The 21,907-nt window shown below is 35.0% G+C and overlaps 1 protein-coding gene across 1 annotated transcript in view; it reads left to right on the top strand.

Moving 5' to 3' along the window:
* THEMIS (thymocyte selection associated) overlaps positions 1-21,907 on the top strand; it is a 164,309-nt gene that overhangs the window by 54,196 nt on the left and 88,206 nt on the right. The window contains exons 3-4 of the mRNA XM_057740308.1: positions 3,722-4,180; positions 20,584-21,632. Of these exons, the coding sequence (XP_057596291.1) occupies positions 3,722-4,180; positions 20,584-21,632 (1,508 nt within the window). The remainder of the gene's footprint in view (positions 1-3,721; positions 4,181-20,583; positions 21,633-21,907) is intronic.

Below are 21,907 nucleotides of genomic sequence, written 5' to 3'. Positions count from 1 at the left end.
AAAAGCTGGACAAACAATTTATGATTTATAGTAATAATGAAAGGTTTAAGTGTGTAACCCTGTGATTAAGCCCTTGAGCTTTGAAGACAAAAATTCTGCTATGTATTTTATGAGCTGTGTGATGATAGAAAATTTATGGTGTCTCTTCAGGCTTTCCTGTGCTTATTTATGAAGTGTTTGTTTTTTATTTCTAGCTACCTCGTGTTGTTATTTGGAAAATTGAATTCTATCATACCTGTAAATTTCCAGCACATTCCAAGTTGCTAATATTTAAATAATCCTAATTATGTTGCTATGAGATGAAGATGAGAATTAGTACAATAAGTTCCCTCTAAGATTTCTTATCTCAGAGATAGAGGGAATATATTTGGTTGGAACTGTGAAAGCAAGCTAGAAATTAGACAAGGAAAAAATATTGTGAACTCTTCACAATGATCTTATGTTATGTAAATAAATATTGTGATACACAGTTGGAAATTTTAATTTTTTAATTTACTCCCTATTTGTGTGAGAATTGATGAAAAAGAGAAAAAAGTAGAAAAAAATCTGATGAGTGTAAGTTCTGCACAGTGAACCAGGAAGTGATTTTTGCTCTTCTCATACTGGAGGGTCTGGAAAGGCTGACCAATGCAAAGGGAGGGCCAACTTGTGAGACCCACATCCATATCTTGTGAACTGGAATAAACATGTTTTCAAAGACAATGTCCTTGAAGGTGATTTGTATGGCAGGGAGGTGGCCTGGTGTGGAGGTAAGATCATGAGACTTGAATTTCAAAGATCTGACTTCAGATTATACAACGACGACTATGAAAATCATGACTGCTTTAATATTCCCCAATAATAATATTTGTTTTACTGTTCTTAAAAGATTGTAAGTGATGCATATGAAAAAAGTTGTTCACACTTGTAACTTTTTAAGCAAATTTCAATTGTTACTCTTACTATTAATAATAATGACTGCAGATCATTAAGAACTGGATAAAAATATAAACTCCCAAAAGCCTAAGATTCAGGGACAAGATCTTAAAGACTAAATTTATTTATTGACTAATTTTCAACAGATCAACTAATTGCATTTCCTTATAATTTTTGTTTCTCAAGTGACTTACTCCTTATGAACAATTTCTCCTAAGTAAAAATAACGATAGTATCCATTTTAATAGGTGACAATCAAATTTGGAGATAGAAATGTATTTTCTTTCTGCTTTTTAACTTAAATTGTGAAGATTACATATTGGCTTATTTTATTGTCACTAATGATCACTTGGCTCCTAAAATGTGTTCTGTTTCATGTTTTGAAAAAATAACAAATTATATTTTTTCCAGTATAAAATTATTATTATACTCTTTGTGAAAAAGATGGAGAAAAAATTGGTTGAATTTAGAGCTGATCATGTCTATGGTGCTTTAGTTTATTGTGAAATTAAAGTTCCAATATGACTCATTCATATATATGTATAGATAGTCAGATATGTATGTATAGATTGACAGGTATATATGTATATATATGTATATATCTGTATATACTTGCCCTACTTTGTATGGCATTGAGTGGCTGTTTATAAGGAGGGACACTTTGGACTGGCTGCAATAATATATAAAGAAATAAGTTAACAAAATAGTTTTCCTGTACTCTGCCACTTAATATGCTAAACTGTGTCCTTAGTCATCTTCTTGGGGAAAATACACAGATTTCTTAGATAGATTTTTCTTGCAATAGAGACATCCAGCAAGACAGGTCTGAAGTGTGTGATTAACTTGAAATAATAGTGGCCCTTAGGGTTTCAGGCTTTTTCTACTTCATAACATTTTGGGTCTTGTTATTACCTTAGGTGAACCCAATTCCCCAGGAAAGAAGATGCTGAATTAATTCTTCTGTGACTTATGTCATCAATATAGCTAGAATAGAAATGAAACTGTGTTTCCCTACGCTTATGAGATTCTAGGTAGCTATTATTTAAACTTATTTCACAAAAACTGCTGAATTTTTTATACCCTGATAATGACTGTGGACTCAGAAATAAATCTTCACATGGAGACAGATGAGATTAAACACGTGCATGCACTTGCACACAGGTGCACGCACACACACACACACATTAAGTTACTGTGGAGAATTCAAGAGTACTATTTTATTGGATTTTCCCTGATACAAGACATAATAAAATAAGTTCTTTCAAAGTAAATGTTTCTTTGCCTTAGTGTTTTCAAGCACACCATGCGGGGAATGAACACTATCCGATTTTTAAAGGTTTTCAAGACAGATTGCACATGCTACCTTCCTCAGTCTTTGCCAGGATTGCATCATCCACTTTTTCAGGACATTTATATTTAAAAATAACCAAAATCCCATATTTTTTTTTTGTTTGAGTAAAGGTCAACTAAAAAAATAACATCATAAGTCTTAGCACCATAACCCAAAATACACATAAAGGACATTGTAACCTGGTTAATAATAATTTGATATATAGATAAATTTAATTGGACTGTATTTTTAACTAAATGAATAAATAATTTTTCCAGGCTATATCACTTTAGTAGGATTCTTTATACTCTGCCTTCTTAGTGTATGCTATTATATAATAATTGTCTTAATTTACTGTGGGATTAAAAAAGCAATTACATAATTTTTCCTTTGTTCTTATTTTCTCTGGAATTTGTTAAAATTTATTCAATAAATAAATTTCTGAAAGTGCTACAAAACATATGCCTATAAAATAAAAGCAAAATAATTCAAAGAGAAGAATTAAACTTAAACATGAAAACATTAAAAGCTGTGTCTTAAAGAATAAAAATTCATTGTATTATTGACCATTCCAGTAGTATTAGAGGAAAAGATTTGAAATAGTGAAACTATGGCAAAATTAGAAAAGTAGTGAGAAGAATGTATGATATATAATCAAGAGTATTCAATTCAGAACAACTACCTAACCTGGCATTTCCCAAGGAGAGTTCTGTGGATCACTAATATATCATGATATACTTTTGTAATTTATTAATGACTGTTTCCCCGAGAGTTTTAGAATGAAAGAAATTTGGGAAATTCTGCATGTTATAGTCCCCTCTTATGAGTCACAGTGCATCTAAAGTTTCTGAGAAATCTTAAATTACTTGGAAACATGTAGATACTTTTTATTGTGGCAAAATGCACATAACATACAATTTACCATTTTAAAGTGTACAATTTAGTGTCCTTAAGTACATTCACAATATGTTGCAGCCATCACCATGGTCTAGTTCCAGGTAATAGCTTTGTAATCGTTAATTTGACCATGAAACAGTTTCCTTCTGGAATATATTTTAATTTTTGGTATTTCTAGAGAATATATATGGAAATACTGATCTAATCCAATCCTTTCATTAAAAAATTAAAAATGTGATCTTGAGAGATCAAATGCCTTGCTCCCAGTGTAATTAGGAAATAGCCAGTACCTCATGCAGATTGCATTTCCAAGAAGTGGGCCTTTTCTATTTCAAGGTATTTTCCCCTTGTTTCTGTCTATGTGGCCTGTCTGGATCTGACAATCCAGTAACCTACAGACAGTACGTTAAAATTTTACCTAAAAGAATTCAGGGTTAAAACAAATATCTCTATTCTTTAAAAAGGTACATTACTCTTAGGTGCTACATTATACTTGTTTTATAACTCTCTTGCTGTGATTTTCTATTGAGAACTTTCATTGTTAAGAACTCTTTTTAATTCACAGAATTCTGTTCTCAGGTCTTTTTAAGATTGTGGCTGATAAAACTCCATACCTCACTATGGAAGAAATTACAAGAACCATCCATATTGGACCAAGTAGACTGGGGCATCCTTGTTTCTATCATCAGAAGGATATAAAACTAGAGAATCTCATCATAAAGCAAGGTGAGCAAATCATGCTCAGCTCAGTGGAAGAGATCAATGGAGAAATAATGGTGAACTGTGGTGTGCTAAGGCATCATCAAAATCACTCATTTACTTTGCCTTTGTCACAAGAAGGAGAGTTCTATGAGTGTGAAGATGAACATATTTATACCCTAAAGGAAATTGTCCAATGGAAGATCCCCAAGAACAGAACACGAACTGTGAAACTTACGGATTTTTCAAATAAGTGGGACTTAACAAATCCATTCCCTAAAGGCTTTTATGGTGCTGTGATTCTCAAGCCTGTTTATGAAATTCAAGGTGTGATGAAATGTAAGTATCTACTGGAAGGGGAAAGAAATTAACCTGATTCCCAGGCTTCTGGTTTGATCTGCTAGTTGAATGGTGGTGCAGTTTATTAAATATAAACATTGACAGAAAACAGGGGATATTAACAGAATTATTTACATGGACTTAAATATGGTTTCATGCTAACTAAGGTCCCAGAAGAAAGCCTTTGGATGAAATAAAATCCTTCCCAAAATGTTTTAGTTCAACTTCTACTCTTTAATGATATCAAAATTGAATTTTGATTTTAATTATTTTGGACCTCTAATTTCTTAAGGATTATTATAAACATTAGTTTTTGTTGTATAGTGCATTCAGGACAGATACTGTATGAGACTGCTATGCATTTATACTGACTACAGAGTATTTCCTGAAAATAGAGGGTGGGTGTCCAACACAAGAAGTCGAATTTAAAAAGTTATTCTTATTATAGGCATTTTTTCTTCAAAATATAAAATGTAGACAGTTTTTTAATCCATTGTGGTCTTGTTTTACATTATTCTTTCATATATTGAAGATTCGAATTTGCCTTAAAGTCAAGGGCATTTTGCCTGCTAAGTTGTTTTCCACTGGCTTTGAGTGTCAGGCATAGTTCAAACTCCTCTTGACTTGAGTCCTTCTTTTCTAAAGTGACAAGAAAAAGAGTAAGTCTGAGTCAGGGATAGGAAATTTTACAGAAACTTTAGGGGAAAAAGCAAAATGAAAAAGATTGGGAACTATAGAAAGCTCTGAAATATTGATTTGTGGAAAAGAGAACATAGCAAGTAAATAGAGAAAAGAGGAAATATAAGATATTCTAGTGCTAGTTTTTAATGTTACTAATGGGAAAATTTAGGCTTTATAAAAAAGAGATGCAGCAGAAAGTGTTTAAGTGAAGTATTTGTTCCTGGAAACTCTTGGTCACAGGCCAAACCCCTATAACTCTTACCATACATTTAATGATTTTTTAAAAAACTAAGTCTCTTTGGAAAAGAGGTATAACAATTCAGTAACCATTCAAGACCTCTAACTACTGGTTTCATATAAGTCATAGCAAAATCTGTTTGTGCCTTTAACAGGAAGATAAAATTCATATTAGTGTAACAGATGGAATGCATAATATTTGCAAATAAAAAATGGAGCCAGCCATTTACAGTTGCTTCAAAATATCTTGATTGTTAAAACTTTTAAATGGATTTATGTTTTGATGTATTGATTGATAATTAGTTCTTTACTAGTGGAAATTTTAAGAGTTGGAAAGTTGCATTTTGCTTTAGGAGAAGAACTTAGTGCCTTTCAAATTTGGGGGAAAGTTTCTGCTCAAATATATGACATATTAATTCATTTATAAACAGAGGGCTGCAATCACACAAGCAGAACAGTGATATCAGAAAGGCAGTATCTGAATATTGTATTCAGGTGACAAATGAATAGAAGAAAAAAATACATTGATCTTTTAGTATTCTGAGACTTACTCTTTCTCTCATTTATTTTAAAAAATAATTTCCATTTTTATCAAAGTCAAAAATGTTAAATAGTGGTAAAAAAAGTGACCAAAAAACTTGTGCCCTTGACCATTCCCAAATTTCCCCCACATTCTGCTCCTCTGAGGTGACTCCTTTAAATATTTTGCCCCTGCTTTCTTCTATTTCCATTCATATTTCTAATAATAAACAGATTTTAAAAATTGCTATTTTTCAAGTGATGGGTTTTAGATAGTAACTACTGACTTCCACCTGTGGTGATGAAGATTTAATGGTCTTATAGGCCCACTACCTCTTCCCTTTCCCCATTCTCTCAGTGTATTATAAGTTATGGTTAAGCATTAGTAGTTTCATTATTGTGAGAATTCATTGCTGAATCAAGTGGTAGATAATGACCATAATTCCATTTCTGTATAACTTTATTTTTCTGTAATAATGACCTTATTATTTCATTTCTTAGTTTTCTTCAGTCCTCTCCTAAGTCTTGAAGTATTTTCCAACATCTTTGAAAAAAAAAAAAAAAAGCCATTCATTGCAATTTTCCAGAGCCCAAACTGTCAGGAGATCTACCTCTTCTGTTATTTTTTTTATTCTGAAGTATTCCTGCTGGAACCCTCGAACCTCATGCTCCAGTCTGTATTTGTAGCTCTCTAGATCTAACACACAGGTGCTTGTCTTAGCCTGGGATGCTATTATAAAAATACCATAAACTGGATGGCTTATAAGCAACAGAAATTATTTCTTACAGTTCTAGAGGCTGGAAGCATGAGATTAGGTTGTCAGCACGGTTGAATTCTGGTGAGGAAACTCTTCCAGGTTGCAGATTGCAGTCTTATAGTATCCTCACACAGTGGAGAGCAGAGAGGGGAAGCAAACTCTCTGGTGACTTTTATAAGGGTGCTAATCTTATTGATAAGGGCTCCATCCTCATGACCTCATCTAATTCTGATCACCTCCCAAAGATGCCACCTCTTAATCCCCTCACATTAGGGAGTTGGGTTTCAACATATGAATATTAGGGGACACAAACATTTAGTCCATAACAATGTTGTCCTGGAACTTCAATTTAACACCATCCTGGTGATCACTCTTTGACTTGCTTCTGTGTTTACTAGCAATTTCTGAACTCAAATCATTTATTCTTTCCAGTATTGCCTTTGAGAGATTATCCATGGTATTTGGAAGTTTCACAGTAATGTGCTTTGTGGTAGGTCTGTTCTTTCATTGTGAGGGAAGTTTTCAGTTTGAAAATTCAGGTCCTTCATTTCTAGGATAAATTCTTTGATAATTGCCTTTCAACTGTTTTTTCTCTTCTCTCCTTCTGTAACTTCTAATCTCATGTTGAAGCTTCCATACTGATGTAGAACTATTTTCTTTATTTTATGTCTCTTTGTCTTTGGTTTACCTTCAGGGAAAATTTCTTAACTACATTTCCAACTGTTTTAATGAATTTTTAATTTCAGCTATCATGTTTTTAATTTCTAAGAGTTATTTCTTGCATCATTTTTTAACTGTTACTGTGTTCTTGTTTTAAGGATGCGATATCTTATCTCTCTGAGGCTATCCTACTATTTCTTTTTTTTCTTTAAGAAGTTTTATTGACATAAACTGCATATATCCAAAGTGTACAATTTGATATTTTTTCTCTTATTAGTAATGTATATATGGCAATCCCAATCTCCCAATTCATCCCTCCAACCCCCCCCCCTCCCACTTTCCCCACTTGATGTCCATATGTTTGTTCTCCACACCTGTGTCTCTATTTCTGGCTTGCAAACCAGTTGGTTTGTACCATTTTTCTATGTTCCACATATATGTGTTAATATACGATATTTGTTTTTCTCTTTCTCACTCATTTCACTCTGTATGACAGTCTTTAGGGCCATCCATGCCTCTACAAATGTCCCAATGCCATTCCTTTTTACAGCTGAGTAATATTCCATCGTATGTATGTACCACATCTTATTTATCCATTCATCTGTCGATGGACATTCAGGTTGCTTCCATGTCCTGGCTATTGTAAATAGTGCTGCAATGAACATTGGAGTGCATGTGTCTTTTTGAATTATGGTGTTCTCTGTGTACATGCCAGGAGTGGGATTGCTGGGTCATATAGTACCTCTATTTTTAGTTTTTCAAGGAACCTCCATACTGTTCTCCATAGTGGCTGTATCAATTTACATTCCCACCAGCAGTGCAAGAGCATTCCCTTTTCTCCACACCCTGTCCAGCATTTGCTGTTTGTAGATTTTCTGATGATGCTCATTCTAACCGGTGTGAGATGATACCTCATTGTAGTTTTGATTTGCATTTCTCTAATAATAAGTGATGTTGAGCAGCTTTTCATGTGCCTCTTGGCCACCTGTCTGTCTTCTTTGGAGAAATGCCTATTTAGGTCTTCTGCCCATTTTTTGATTGGGCTGTTTGTTTTTTTTGATATTGAGCTGAATGAACTGTTTATGTGTTTTGGAGATTAATCCTTTGTCTGTTGACTCATTTGAAAATATTTTCTTCCATTCTAAGGGTTGTCTTTTCATCTTGCTTATAGTTTCCTTTGCTGTGCAGAAGCTTTTAAGTTTCCTTAGGTCCCACTTATTTATTTTTGTTTTTAGTTCCATTACTCTAGGAGGTGGATCAAAAAAGATCTTGCTGTGATTTATGTCAAAGAGTGCTCTTCCTATGTTTTCCTCTGGTAGATTTTTAGAGTCTGGCCTTACATTTAGGTCTTTAATCCATTTTGAGTTTATTTTTGTGTATGGCGTTAGGGAGTGTTCTAATTTCATTCTTTTACGTGTAGCTGTCCAGTTTTCCCAGCACCACTTATTGAAGAGGCTGCCTTTTCTCCATTGTATATCCTTGCCTTCTTTGTCATCGATTAGTTGACTGTAATTTATCTCTGGGCTTTCTATCCTGCTCCATTGATCTATATTTCTGTTTTTGTGCCAGTACCATATTGTCTTGATTACTGTAGCTTTGTAGTATAGTCTGAAGTCACGGAGTCTGATTCCTCCAGCTCCAGTTTTTTCCCTCAAGGTTGCTTTGGCTGTTTGGGGTCTTTTGTGTCTCCATACAAAGTTTGGGATTTTTTGTTCTAGTTCTATACAAAATGTCATTGGTAATTTGATAGGGATTGCATTGAATCTGTAAATTGCTTTGGATAATATAGTCATTTTCACAATGTTGATTCTTCCAATCCAAGAGCATTGACTATCTCTCCATCTGTTTGTGTAGTCTTTGATTTCTTTCATTAGTGTCTTATAGTTTTCTGAGTGAAGGTCTTTTACCTCCTTGGTTAGGTTTATTCTTAGGTATTTTATTCTTTTTGTTGCAGTGGTGAATGGGATTGTTTCCTTAATTTCTCTTTCTGATCTTTCATTGTTAGTGTATAGAAATGCAAGAGATTTCTGTGTGTTAATTTTGTATCCTGCAACTTTACCAAATTCATTGATTAGCTCAAGTAGTTTTCTGGTGGCATCTTTTTGATTTTCTATGTATAGTATCATGTCCTCTGCAAACAGTGACAGTTTTACTTCTTCTTTTCCAATTTGGATTCCTTTTATTTCTTTTTCTTCTCTGATGGCTGTGGCAAGGACTTCCAAAACTATGTTGAATAGTAGTGGAGAGAGTGAACATCCTTGTCTTGTTCCTGATCTTAGAGGGAATGTTTTCAGTTTTTCACCATTGAGAATGATGTTTGCTGTGGGTTGGTCATATATGGCCTTTGTTATGTTGAGGTAGGTTCCCTCTATGCCCACCTTCTGGAACGTTTTTATCATAAATCGATGTTGAATTTTGTCAAAAGCTTTTTCTGCATCTGTTGAGATGATCATGTAGTTTTTATCCTTCAGTTTGTTAATTTGGTGACTCACATTGATTGATTTGCATCTATTGAAGAATCCTTGCATTCTGGGGATAAACCCCTATCCTACTATTTCTTAAAGTTTTCTACTGTTCCTTGCATTTTATCTGCCTCTTTTGGCCTTTTTAAAAGTTTTAGCCTTTCATTCTTGTTAAATGTTTTCCTCAAATGCTTGGTGATTATTTGCCGTTTGTTCATATTTACATGTGAGACACTTTTTAAATTTAATTTACAAGTGAGACACTATTAATATAAAGCTCTTTGTTTATGAATTTTAAGTTTCATTTTGTTAGCTTTTTTGTTAGAGAATTTCCCAAATTCAGGCCCTGTGAGTCTTTCCTCCAGGACTTGTTCAGTTTCATCTGAAAAGAATCTTCTTGATACCTTCTGGGAAGTTGCTGAGGGTTTCACTGTTCCCTTGTAGATTTAGACTTCCCTTCTTTGCTTTCAGTTCCATGCTTCTCCCCTGTTCACCTATGCCTACTTTCCAGATTCTGCGACCTTGTACTATTTCCTGCAGAGAGAGAGGTGGGAGGGGTTGTCACTTTTTCTCCCCAAATTAGAGCTGAAGACCTGGGTTTAACCATGCTTCATACATTCACATAATCCCCTTGTTTTGTCCTCTACCTTCTCCTGCACCTTCAGAGGGGCCTTATGCCTCCAGTTTGAAAGCTTTTTGGGGGTTGTGTGGGGCAAAAAAGGCTGACTTTTCATTGAACTCTAACTCCTTAGGCACGTAGGCTTTCCTTTTTCTGTTCTACCAGATTGTTGACCAGTGTTCCATCTGAGTTCAATCTTTATCTAGTTTCAGGATTTCAGACATCTTTTAGATTCATTGAGACCTTTTCTTTTTTCTTTCTTTTTCTCCTTTTTACCCTATGGTAAATTTGAGGGAAGAGGGGGTTGAAAAGTAACATATTTCACCCATAAACTCACTCTTTACTTAAATTGGTCCTAGCCCAGAGTTTTTCCTGGACCTAGTATAACCCTGAAAGGACTGGTTGCTAATATTACTAAATGATAAGTATAATGTATTAAATTAATATTTTTAACACAATATTTTTTAACAATTTATGAAAGTATCTGAGTCAATTTCTTATGTAATTCTTTTTATCTTCTCAATGCTTGAGATAAAGTAAATGTTCATTATTCAATAAATTAAATAGATGAATGAATGAATGAATGAATGAAGCAACTAAAATAATTGTTTCTGTCTATATATTGCACAATACAAAGTTCCTATTTCAGTAACAAGAGGGTCTTCTCACCCACAATATCCAGATTTGATTTGTTACGATGACATATTTATGAATTTAATAGCAAAGGAAAATGAATATTCACTTCATGGTACCAAAGTTGGTATCATTTATACTTATATAACAGGTTCAGTTTTTATTAGGGATGTTTTTCCTAACCTGTCCATGAAAATACTGTGACATAAGATGATCTTTAGGACCCATGGATGCTCTAGCCAGCTTCCATTTCATTTTCTTCATTTAGGCAGAAATCTTACTGCTAATAAAAACATCAAACAGCAAGCAGAGGAAAGTACAGTTTTTACTATATATGTATGTGTATATATATGTGTATGTGTGTATACATATATATTTATTTATTTATTCTTAAACTACCAATAATTAACATTTTATCATTCAGGGTTCTCCAGAGAAACAGTATATGATATTATATAAATTAATATTATATATTAGATACAACTGTATTATATTATCTATACATAATTATGTATGAATTAATTAGTTATTTAATTAATTTTAAGGACTTGGCTAATGTGATTATGGGGACTAATAAGTTCTACAACTGTAGGACAGGCTGGCAAGCTGGAAACTCAGGCAGAATTTCTTCTCTGGGAAATTTCTCTTTTTGCTCTTTAAGCCTTCCACTGATTGGATGATGCTCATCCACATATTGAGGGTAACATCCTTTACTTAAAGTCAAGTGATTTCAAAGGAAACCACATCTACAAAACACCTTCACAGCAACACCTAGGTCAGTGTTTGATTAAATAACTGGCTACGACAGGCCAGTCAAGTTGACACATCAATGAAGAAAACATGTTAGTTGTATCATTCAGTATAAGAAAATAGCTCTTAACTTTTCTTAGCTTCTATAAACTAAATGAAAATGTAAAAAACAGAGTAGTGTTACCAATAAAGCCATGTCAAATGCAAGATTTCTTAAGGAAAGTCCCGATGATTTTTTTTCTGCTACAAACGTTGGAGAGTGATCCAAAAGGAACTTTATTTATAAATACAAACAGAAGTAGAACCAGAGAAGGACCACCCAACAAAAGGGAAATTCACCCTATAGCTTTTCTTAAGTTGAAATGAACCTGAATAAATGGGAAAAAATTAATTCACAGAATATTTGTAAAGAAAATTGAGATCAAATAGATGAACTATAAAGCAAATTTTAATTTAAAAGTCTAGAATGAGGCAAGTTCAGAAATTATTAGTGCATCTACTAATCATTGTATAATAAAGAGTATAATGTGATGCAAAAATGTAAACAAAGCAATTCACTGAATAAATGAGAGCTGGAGACAAAATTTATGAAAGCACTTCAGAGAGAAATAAGTATAGTCTTGGAAAGTAACAAAAAAATCAAACTTAGGAGATGAAAATTTCCCCAAAATACATGAATTGTTTAACAATAATATTACAGAAGAATCTAGAAACTGAGAAAAACTGCAGGCTAAAATTTACAAAATTTGTTAAGAAAAAAATATGTAGAAACAACCATTTTGCCTTCAAGACTTGAGTAAGATTGTCTCAGTACTTTTGCAACCATGTACTGCTAATTCAGGTCTAATTGCAAAGGATAGGTCCTTGAATGCTGAGTTGAGACCAAGAATATTCCAGAATTGAGTATTAACTGTCCAAGGAAACGTGCATTGCCTAACATTAACCAAGCTTAAATGTATACCTTTATTTTCTCTTTAAAGATGAATTTTAGTGGGGTCCCCCAAATTCACACTTAGCTGAAAGGGTTGTTGCAGTGGGAAATGCAGAGAAGCACCACATGGTGATTAACATCAGCCCTGACTGGAAAGGGACTTTCCCTGAAAGAATAAGGCAGAGAGACAAAGTTTAATGAAATGACTCAGAAGCAGACAAAGGAAACCAATGCTATCTTTTTAGAGAAAATGGAACGGAAATTTTTTTCACAAGAGCTCCCTTTGGAAAACCAGAAAACGTACCCAAGCCAGAACAATTCATGTTTACCCAGGAAGAAAATTTCGGAAGTGTAAACCAACATTGTATGAGTCTATATTGTTTTTACTTTAGTTTGAAACTAGAAAATTTGTAGTAAACACTTTCAGGAATGTCTCTCATTCTGAGTTGCCGCCTTATCTTTTTATCAGTTTGAAGTCAAGCAACTTTTTCGGGAAATTTTCTAATTTAGCTCACTCTCTATAACCATTTTCATTTTTCGTAGTGGGAGGGAGGGTTACATTTTTCTAATTGTAAGAAAAAATGTTTGTTTAAAAATGTATCACACACACACACACACACACACACACACACACACACACACACACACTGGAATTATGTATACCAAAATGTAAGCAGTGGTAGTCTAAAGCTGATAAACACTGTAATGTTTTATCTCATCCTCTTATTTTTAAAAATACTTTTATAAGAGCATGTAACTTTTTGTTTTATAAAAAAAAACAAAAATGTTGATTTATCTTTCTCTTGGACACACACTTAGATATAATAAAATTTGTCATAAAAATTACTCATTTCCAAATTCTGGTAACTTTTTAAAAAATATGTTTGTATTTTAACTTTTGGCTACGGAGAACTTAAAACATACAAGAGTTAAGAGAATAGCATAAACAATAAAAGGGTTTTGTTTTAATGTCTTATCTAACAACAGTAAAATATATAAAATTTGAAGTTGATGCAAAAGCAGTTAGGCAGAGTGAGTTGTCAGTGTACGGGTTATCTATGGGCTTCATGGTCGTTAGTAGAGAAAGGTAAATGTTCTGATTCCAGCTTCTCTTCCCATTGTGCTGTCAAGTTAATCTGCCCCAATTCTATTTAATTTGGTCATTGTTAATCTCAAATATTCCAGGGGCAGGTCTATCTTCAGACATAGTCTTACTTTCATTGTGTCTCCTGTCTAGACTCCCAGCTCTAGTTTAAAATCCCGAGGCTGGATTACCTATTAATCATTGCCTATATCCTGTTTAGTCTGCTTCCTTATCTATCCTCTATTTAGTTTTCTTTACCACCTAGGATATTCTTTCTCCTATCCTGTCTTGACTTGTAGTATCTCCCCATCCTTAAAGCCTTATGTTGTGGCTATGTCTTTCCTAGTATCTTTCTTTATCCCCATCCCAAAATGAGGTGTGTTATTTATTCCACCCTTTTTCTACCTACTGTGGTTTTAATTGAGCCTTTTACATGATTCCATTTTCTTTCTTCCGCAGCATATCAGTTATATTTTAAAAATATTTTTAGTCATTTCCTTAGAGTTTGCAATATGCATATACAATCTAAGTCCACTTTCAACTAATACTATACCACTTCATTGCTAGTATGGTACTTTATAACAGAGAATTCCCAATTACTCTCTCTTGTCCCTTATAATACTGCTGTCATTCATTTCATTATCCATGAGATATAATCATCCAATATATTGTTGCTATTATTATTTTGAACAAACTGTTATCTGTTATATCAATTAAAAATAAGAAAAATAAAACCTTTGCCTTTATTTATTTCTTCTCTATTGCTCTTCTTTCTTTATGTAGATCTGAGTTTCTGACATATTTTCTTCTCTCAAGAACTTCTATATTCCTTTCAAGGCAGGTCTATTCCCTCATTTTGGTTTGTCTGAGAAGGTTTTTTATTTCTCCTTCACTTTTTTAGGGGAGGTAAAATTTTACCTTTACTCTGTTCAGGTTTTTTGGCTGGGCCTGAGAATTAAACTGACGTTGGACAGATTAAGATGAGAAAAGCATACAAATTTGCATAAGTTTGACATGGGAGCTCTCATAAGAAAATGAAGACCCAAAGAAATGGTGCAACCTGCATGCTTTTAAACTGGGTTGAACAACTGAGGCTATTGTGGAAAAGTAAACTATGAGGAGAAGCTAAAGGAAGATACAAATTTTTTTTTTTTAGCTCTTTACTGGAATATAATTGCCTTACACTGTTGTGCCAGTGTTTGCTGTACAGCAAAGTGAATCAGCTGCATTCATACATATATCCCCATATCCCCTCCCTCCTGCAACTCCTTCCCACCCTCCCTTCCCAGCCCTCAGTCATCACCCATCATCGAGTTGATCTCCCTGTGTTATGCAGCAGCTTCCCACTAGCTGTCTATTTTACATTTGATAGTGCACATATGTCAATGCTACTGTCTCACTTCGTCCCAGCTTCCCCTTCGCCCCTCATCCTCTGTCCTCAAGTCTGTTCTCTACATCTGCATCTTTATTCTTGCCCTGTCACTGGCTTAATTAGTACCTTTTTTTTTTTTTCTTTTAGATTCCATATATATGAGTTAGCATACAGTATTTGTTTTTCTCTTTCTGGCTTACTTTGCTCTGTATGACAGACTCTAAGTCCATCCACCTCACTACAAATAACTCAATTTCATTCCTTTTCATGGCTGAGTGGAAGATACAAATTCTTTTAACAAGGTCTGTTTACAGAATTCTCTTGGCTTTGACTCCCTGTTAGAAGAATGTTTTCTTTCTTCTGGTATGGAGGGCATCGTTAACATGGGAGTTTTTATCTCCTGTTTTCAGGAAGAAAGTGGAGATTAGAATATTCTTGTATCATCTGCTCTTTTTCAAGTACATTTAGCTCAAGATAATCCTTAAATCAATGTGATATATTTTGGGATGGCATATTCTGCCACCCTTGATTCTGAAGGATAATTTTGCCACATGCAGAATTCTAGGTTGGTATATTTTTTCCTCTTTCAACACTTTAAATATGCCATTTACTGTCTTTCTGCTTTCCTGGTTTCTGAAGAGAAGTCCAATGTAATTCTTATCCTCCTTCCTCCATAAGTAAGATGGATTTTTTCTGCTGGCTTCTTAAAGTTTTCTCTTTTTTTTTGGTTTTCTGCAGTTTGAATATGATATGCCTAGGTGTTGATTTTTTGTGTTTATCCTGCTTGTTGTCCTCTAAACCTCATTACTTTTGGAAAATTCTCTGCTATTATTACTTCATCATTGCTTCTGTTCCTTTGTCTTCTTTTTTCCTCCTGGCATTCCTATGGTGTGTATGTTACAACTTGTGTAATTGTCCCATAAGTCTTGGAAATTCTGTGTTGTTTTTTTCTTTCTTTTTCTTTTCAATTTGGGAACTTTCTTTTAATCTATCTTCAAGCTCACTGTTTCTTACCTTAGCCACGTATAGCCTATTGATGAACACATCAAAGTTATTCTTCAGTTCTTTTCCTGTGTTTTTAATTTGTAGCATTTCCTTTTGGTTCTTTTCTAGAGTTTCCATCTCTCTGCTTACATTAGCCATCTTTTCTTGCATTTTCTTCCATTAGAGCCCTTAGGATATTAATCATATTTTAAGTTGCCAGCAATAATTCCAAAATCTCCTCCATATCTGAGTCTGGTCTTGATGCTTGCTTTGTCTCTTCAGACTGTGCTATTTACCTTTTAACATAGCTTGTAATTTTTCACTGAAAGCTAGGCATGATGTATAGGGTAAAAGAAAATGAGGTAAGTAGGCCTTTAGTGTGAAGTTTTAGGCTGGGAGTTAGCCTGTGTTCACTGTTGACTATATCTGTAGGTGTCAGAAGCTAAAATTGTATGTAACGTCCTCTTTTATGTTTCTTCTCTTGTCTTTCCCTAGACACCCTTCTTAAAAAGGGTTGTAAATGCCATTCTTTCCATTGTAATCTCCTGTTATTATATAGAAGTCTTCCTGATATGGTTGGTGAGGGGGAAGCATTCCATAATCCTGTAATTAGGTCTCAGTCTTTTACCCACCCTGCTTCTCAGCTTTTCTCCCCACATGTCTGTAGTGAAACAGAATGGCTGTTGGAGGCTGGAGTTGGATATTTCCCTTTCCCTACATAGAAAGTTATTGGGGGCTGGAGTTGTGTAATTCCCTTCCTCCTGCGTCAGTTAGACTGGTAAAATCCAAGTTAGTTAGGCTGTGGTAAAATAATTTTCCTTAGCTCAGGCCTTTTTAAAGAAATGAGTGATTTGTGTGTATTTCAAAATGGCTACTTTTGCCCTCACTCTGCCCAAAGCATGAGGGGATTTTTCTTAGATCTTCACTCTGAGAACCTGGTGGGGCACCTGGACATAAACTCAGGAAACTGTGGGGGGACCCTGCTAAGCCTGGCCATCCAGAAGTTTTATCTCTCAGGTTTGTCCATGCTTAGTCACTGACAGTTAGTCAATTACTCTTAAAGTGTTCTTACCTTTGCTGGCTCCATCAGTGGTTTCTGCTCCAATAAGCTGTAACTTTCTGTATTCATCTATCTCTCTAGCTTTGGGGGTGACAGTTTGTCCTATGACTTTAATTCTCTGACGCATCTAAGAGGAGTTGTTGATTTTCACTGCATGTGCTATTTCCCTGTATTAAATCTTCTCTTAAGGTGTATGCATCATGATAATTTTATACCTTAAAATGTCTAGACTATTACTTTGTAGAAATTAAGCAATAAAACTATTTACTGTATTGAATAAGTCATTGAGTAAGATAAACTATGACCTAAAGTGACATGTTTTAAGCAAAATATGCAGTACCTTCTATAATGTTTAGCTGGAGTCTTAGCAGTAGAATCTTTTCTCCCCTGACCAATGAAATGTTACATGGAACTCCACTTGCTTACTAGATCACAATCTTTAAAGCTTAATCAAGGACATTGTTCTGGCAATTGTTTTTCATTCATTCAATTCATTTATTGAGTATCTACTATGTGCTAGGCACCATGCTAGATACTAGGATATATTGTTGAACAAAACAATGAAAGACTTCTATCCCTGTGGAGCATAAGTTCCATTTTGTGGAAAGAAGCAATAAATAATGATGTTAATATATAAATAAACTATATGGAATGATTGAAGGTAAAGGATGACACTGAAAATAGAGAAACAGAGAAGGGCAAAGGACAGAGATAGAGCACTGTCAGTCCATTTGGTGGCTATAACAAAACACCATAGATTGGGTGGCTTATAAACAACAGAAATTTATTTCTTACAGTTCTGGAGATTGGGAAGTCCAAGATCAAGGTGCTGGCAGATTTGGTGTCTGGTGAAGTTCTGGTAAAGGAGGGGAGGGGGTGGAGCACAAATATTCAGACTATGGGAAGCACGTTTTGCGTAAGTCTCATGGAGAAGATAATATTTAAGCAGACACAAAGAAGAAGGAGAAGAGGTGTTGGCCATTAAAATATCTGACTGAAGGGTATGGCAGGCAGAGGAAACAGGCCTTGTGAAAACCTGAGTAACAAGGAGGTCATGGAGGCAGCAGTAACTTATAATGAGACAACCCAGTGGCAGATGAGATCAAAGTGGTACCTAGGACTGTGGTAAGGGCTTTGATTTTTAGTTGAGTGAAAAGGATGGCCACTGTGAAGCTATGAGCAGGAGAAAGATATGATCAATTTAACAGTTAAAAAGACTATCTGGCTTCCCTAAACAAATTTGACTGTAAGAAGACTGGTTAGGAAGCCATTGCAATAAACCAGGCAAGAAATGATGTAGCTTAGATCAGAGTAGTTCTGATGTAGTGAATGTTGAGTGTTAGGGAAAAAGGAGAGGGAAGCTAAGAATGTCTCAGATTTTTGCACCAAACAAGGAGAATGAGCAACAGGTAGATTAGGTTTGGGTTGGGAAGATCAGAATTTCAGTTTAAGCATGTTAATTTTGAGACATCTATTAGGCATCCAAGTGGAGATCTTAGGTAGATATTTGGAGTGCAGGGAAATTATTTGGCTAGAGATACACATTGGGGAATCATCAGCATACAGATGGTACTTAAAGACATGAGATTGTGTAAGATCATATGGGTGTGAGTGTGGACAAAGAAAGGAGCAAAACCAAGAAACATTAAAAGGTGTGTGGGGGGGGAAAGTGGGTGGTGTGTAGAGAAGAAACCAGCAAAAAGTTCAGAATTATTATAAGAGAAGAAGGAAATAAATGAGGAAACTATAGCAAAGAGTCGAATCTACTCTGTCAAATGCTGCTGATCTATCAAGTAGGATGAGATAAGCTAGCACATTTTCAGTAGATTTGGTACAGAAGTATTGAGGATAGGTCAGGAATTGGATACATAAAAATTGAACAGAAGTTCGATCGCCTGGCCCGGAGGCTTTCTCTGGCAATGAAGTCGTCCTAAGGTATTAAGACACTTCTTTCCCCACCCATTGTGTCCAAATACAGATTGAGATCTAGCTCGCATTACAGTCCCTATGTTCAATTTGGAGCCCTCAGAAAGTCCTTAATGGCATCTACTCTACCAGTGTCGAGCTGTTCCCTCAACTTGAGAAATAACGTGTATGTCTATGAACCCATCTAGTCCTAGCTCCACAATTCTTAAACACCGTTCATTTTGATCCAAATAAGTGTGATTTTAAAGTTTCTAAAATTACCTAGGGGTTCAGGGATACCTGTGGCAACAATCTCAAAAGTTTGGGTTTGCTAAACTTTATGTAACGAACTGATAGTTTTTTTTTTTAGCATCCCCCCCCCCTTTTCTTTTTGTAATGGAGAACCTTTACAAATTTTACTGACCTTCAGCCTATAGACAACCATTGATTTTTTTTTCTATTTTATGTTCAAGAAAATAAAATAATGCAATTTCATACTGTGTTTTTAGGAACTCTGCTACACAGCGTGTACAAGTACTATGACACAAATTATGGTTTTCAGATGCTGCATAAACAGTAATATAAAACGTAATAATACAGGTAACATTTTATAAGAGAAACATTCTGTCTTCTAAATCTTCTAAACTATTAATTTTCAAAAGCATACAGGGAAGAAGGAATATTGACAGAAGGGTGGCTAGATATACTGGGAAACAATGGTAAATCGTGAAAAGGCTATAAAACATTGTGTTAGGAAATTGTCAAGAAAATATAGACCATTATAAAGTCCTGTGAATATTAACATATAACTTTATTTTTAGTGCAAGACCATTTATAAAGATACTATATGGGACAGTATACGGAGAGCAGATGATTTCAGGACAATACTTTGTCTCCTTGTGTCTCAAAGAAAGACTTCTGAGACAGTTGGGCTCTTGGAAAGAATACAGAGATTCCTTAGTCTCCAGTGATGCATTAGGCAAAGAAGACATTAGTAAGCACTCTTCCAGCAAATCTAGGGTTCCTGAATGGCTCCTTTGACTGTAACCCATCTTGTGCCACTTCTTTTCCATTTAGGTGTGAATGTAGCACCAGCAGAGAAAGAAATAGTTTTCACATGGGAAAAAGACTGCATTTTGGTATCCACTTCCGTATGTTACTCTTAAGTATGTTATATCCCATGATTTTGCAATATGGTTGTACCCCACAGGGCAGAATTTTGTATGTAGAATGTATGTCTTGGGCCTTATGCAGGAAAAGTCTTACTTGAAGTACCCAAACTTTCTTCTAAGATAATTCTACAGACAATATCTGGACCTCAAAAGCATGATCTAAAATGATATAATAAATTTTCTGGAAACACACACACATATATACGTTTAAACACATGCGCATATATCCATGTATGTTATGTATGATAAAACTGCAAAGAAAAACACGAAATGGTTAATACTAAAATCAGGAGAATGATTACTTTTATGTTGCAGGGAGAAGAATGTGATTTTGGTGAGGTTTGTAGGGTTCCAAGATACTGGTTAATGTCTGTTTCTAAAACTAGGCAGATTCATGGGTGTTGGTTTTTTTTAATGATCTATTTCATTTTTAAATTAAAAAAGAAAAGTCATATATAAGAAATGTTATATCATGAGCATCTGAGATTTTTTTAAAATGAAATTTATATATGGTACCTGATTTTAATACTACTTCAGAGCAATATTTTGATACACAAAATGTCTTTTTTTTTTCAGTCAGAAAAGATATAGTCCGTATCCTCCCCAGTTTAGATGTTGAAGTCAAAGACATTACAGACAGTTATGATGCCAACTGGTTTCTTCAGCTGTTATCTACACAAGATCTTTTTGAAATGACCAGTAAAGAGTTCCCCATAGTGGCTGAAGTCATAGAAGTGACCCAAGGAAACCAGCTACCCAGAAGCATTTTACAGCCTGGGAAAACCATTGTGATCCACAAAAAATGCCAGGCATCAAGGATCTTAGCTTCAGAAATTAGAAGCAATTTTCCTAAAAGACACTTCTTAATCCCCACTAGCTATAAAGGCAAATTCAAGCGGCGACCACGGGAGTTCCCAACTGCCTATGACCTTGAGATAGCTAAGAGTGAAAAGGAGCCTCTCCATGTGGTGGCCACCAAAGCCTTTCACTCCCCCCATGATGAGCTGTCATCTGTATCTGTTGGGGACCAGTTTCTAGTCCATCACTCACAGATCACTGAAGTCCTCTGTGAAGGAATCAAAAAAGTGGTGAATGTTCTGGCTTGTGAAAAAATCCTCAAAAAATCCAATGAGGCAGCACTGCTCCCTTTGTACATGGAAGGAGGTTTTGTAGAGGTGATTCATGATAAGAAACAGTACCAGATTTCTGAGCTCTGTGCACAGTTCTGCTTGCCCTTCAACGTGAAGGTTTCTGTGAGAGATCTTTTCATTGAAGAAGACATTTTGGCTGCTACACCAGGACTAAGGTTGGAGGAAGCTATCACAGACTCTTATCTACTCATAAGTGACTTTGCCAACCCCAAGGAGTGCTGGGAAATTCCTGTTGGTCGCGTGAATATGACCGTTCAGTTAGTTAATAATTTGTCTGGGGATCCAGGATCATTTCTAGTCAGGACTCTGGTCGAAGAGATCACTGAAGAACAGTATTACATGATGCGGAGATATGAAAGCTCTTTCCTCCACCCCCCACCTCGCCCTCCCAAACATCCCTCAGTGGAAGAAACAAAGTTGACCCTGCTAAACTTAGGGGAAGAAAAGACAGTGGGTCTGCCCAAGTCTCCCAAGGTAAGGCTATGATTTTGCAGTTTTTCCTCTTGAGTGTTTTTCTGGATGCAATTTATTTCAAGTCTCTTCTGAGTCTGGCTTTTGCTTACTTTTCCTTTCATGCCATATTTGAAATGAGCCTTTCTGATGCACAGTAGATGATTGAACATCCACAGAGCATAAGCTGTTATAGTATTTTATATTTTGATGCTTAACCAGTAGATGTGACAAGACATTTAGGAATTAGAAATAGCAGGGATGAAACTTGATTACGATGACCCAAATGGCTGTTTCTG

Source organism: Hippopotamus amphibius, chromosome 6 (assembly GCF_030028045.1).
Source record: "Hippopotamus amphibius kiboko isolate mHipAmp2 chromosome 6, mHipAmp2.hap2, whole genome shotgun sequence".
Taxonomy (NCBI): domain Eukaryota; kingdom Metazoa; phylum Chordata; class Mammalia; order Artiodactyla; family Hippopotamidae; genus Hippopotamus; species Hippopotamus amphibius.
This window is presented reverse-complemented; position numbering and strand designations above follow the sequence as displayed.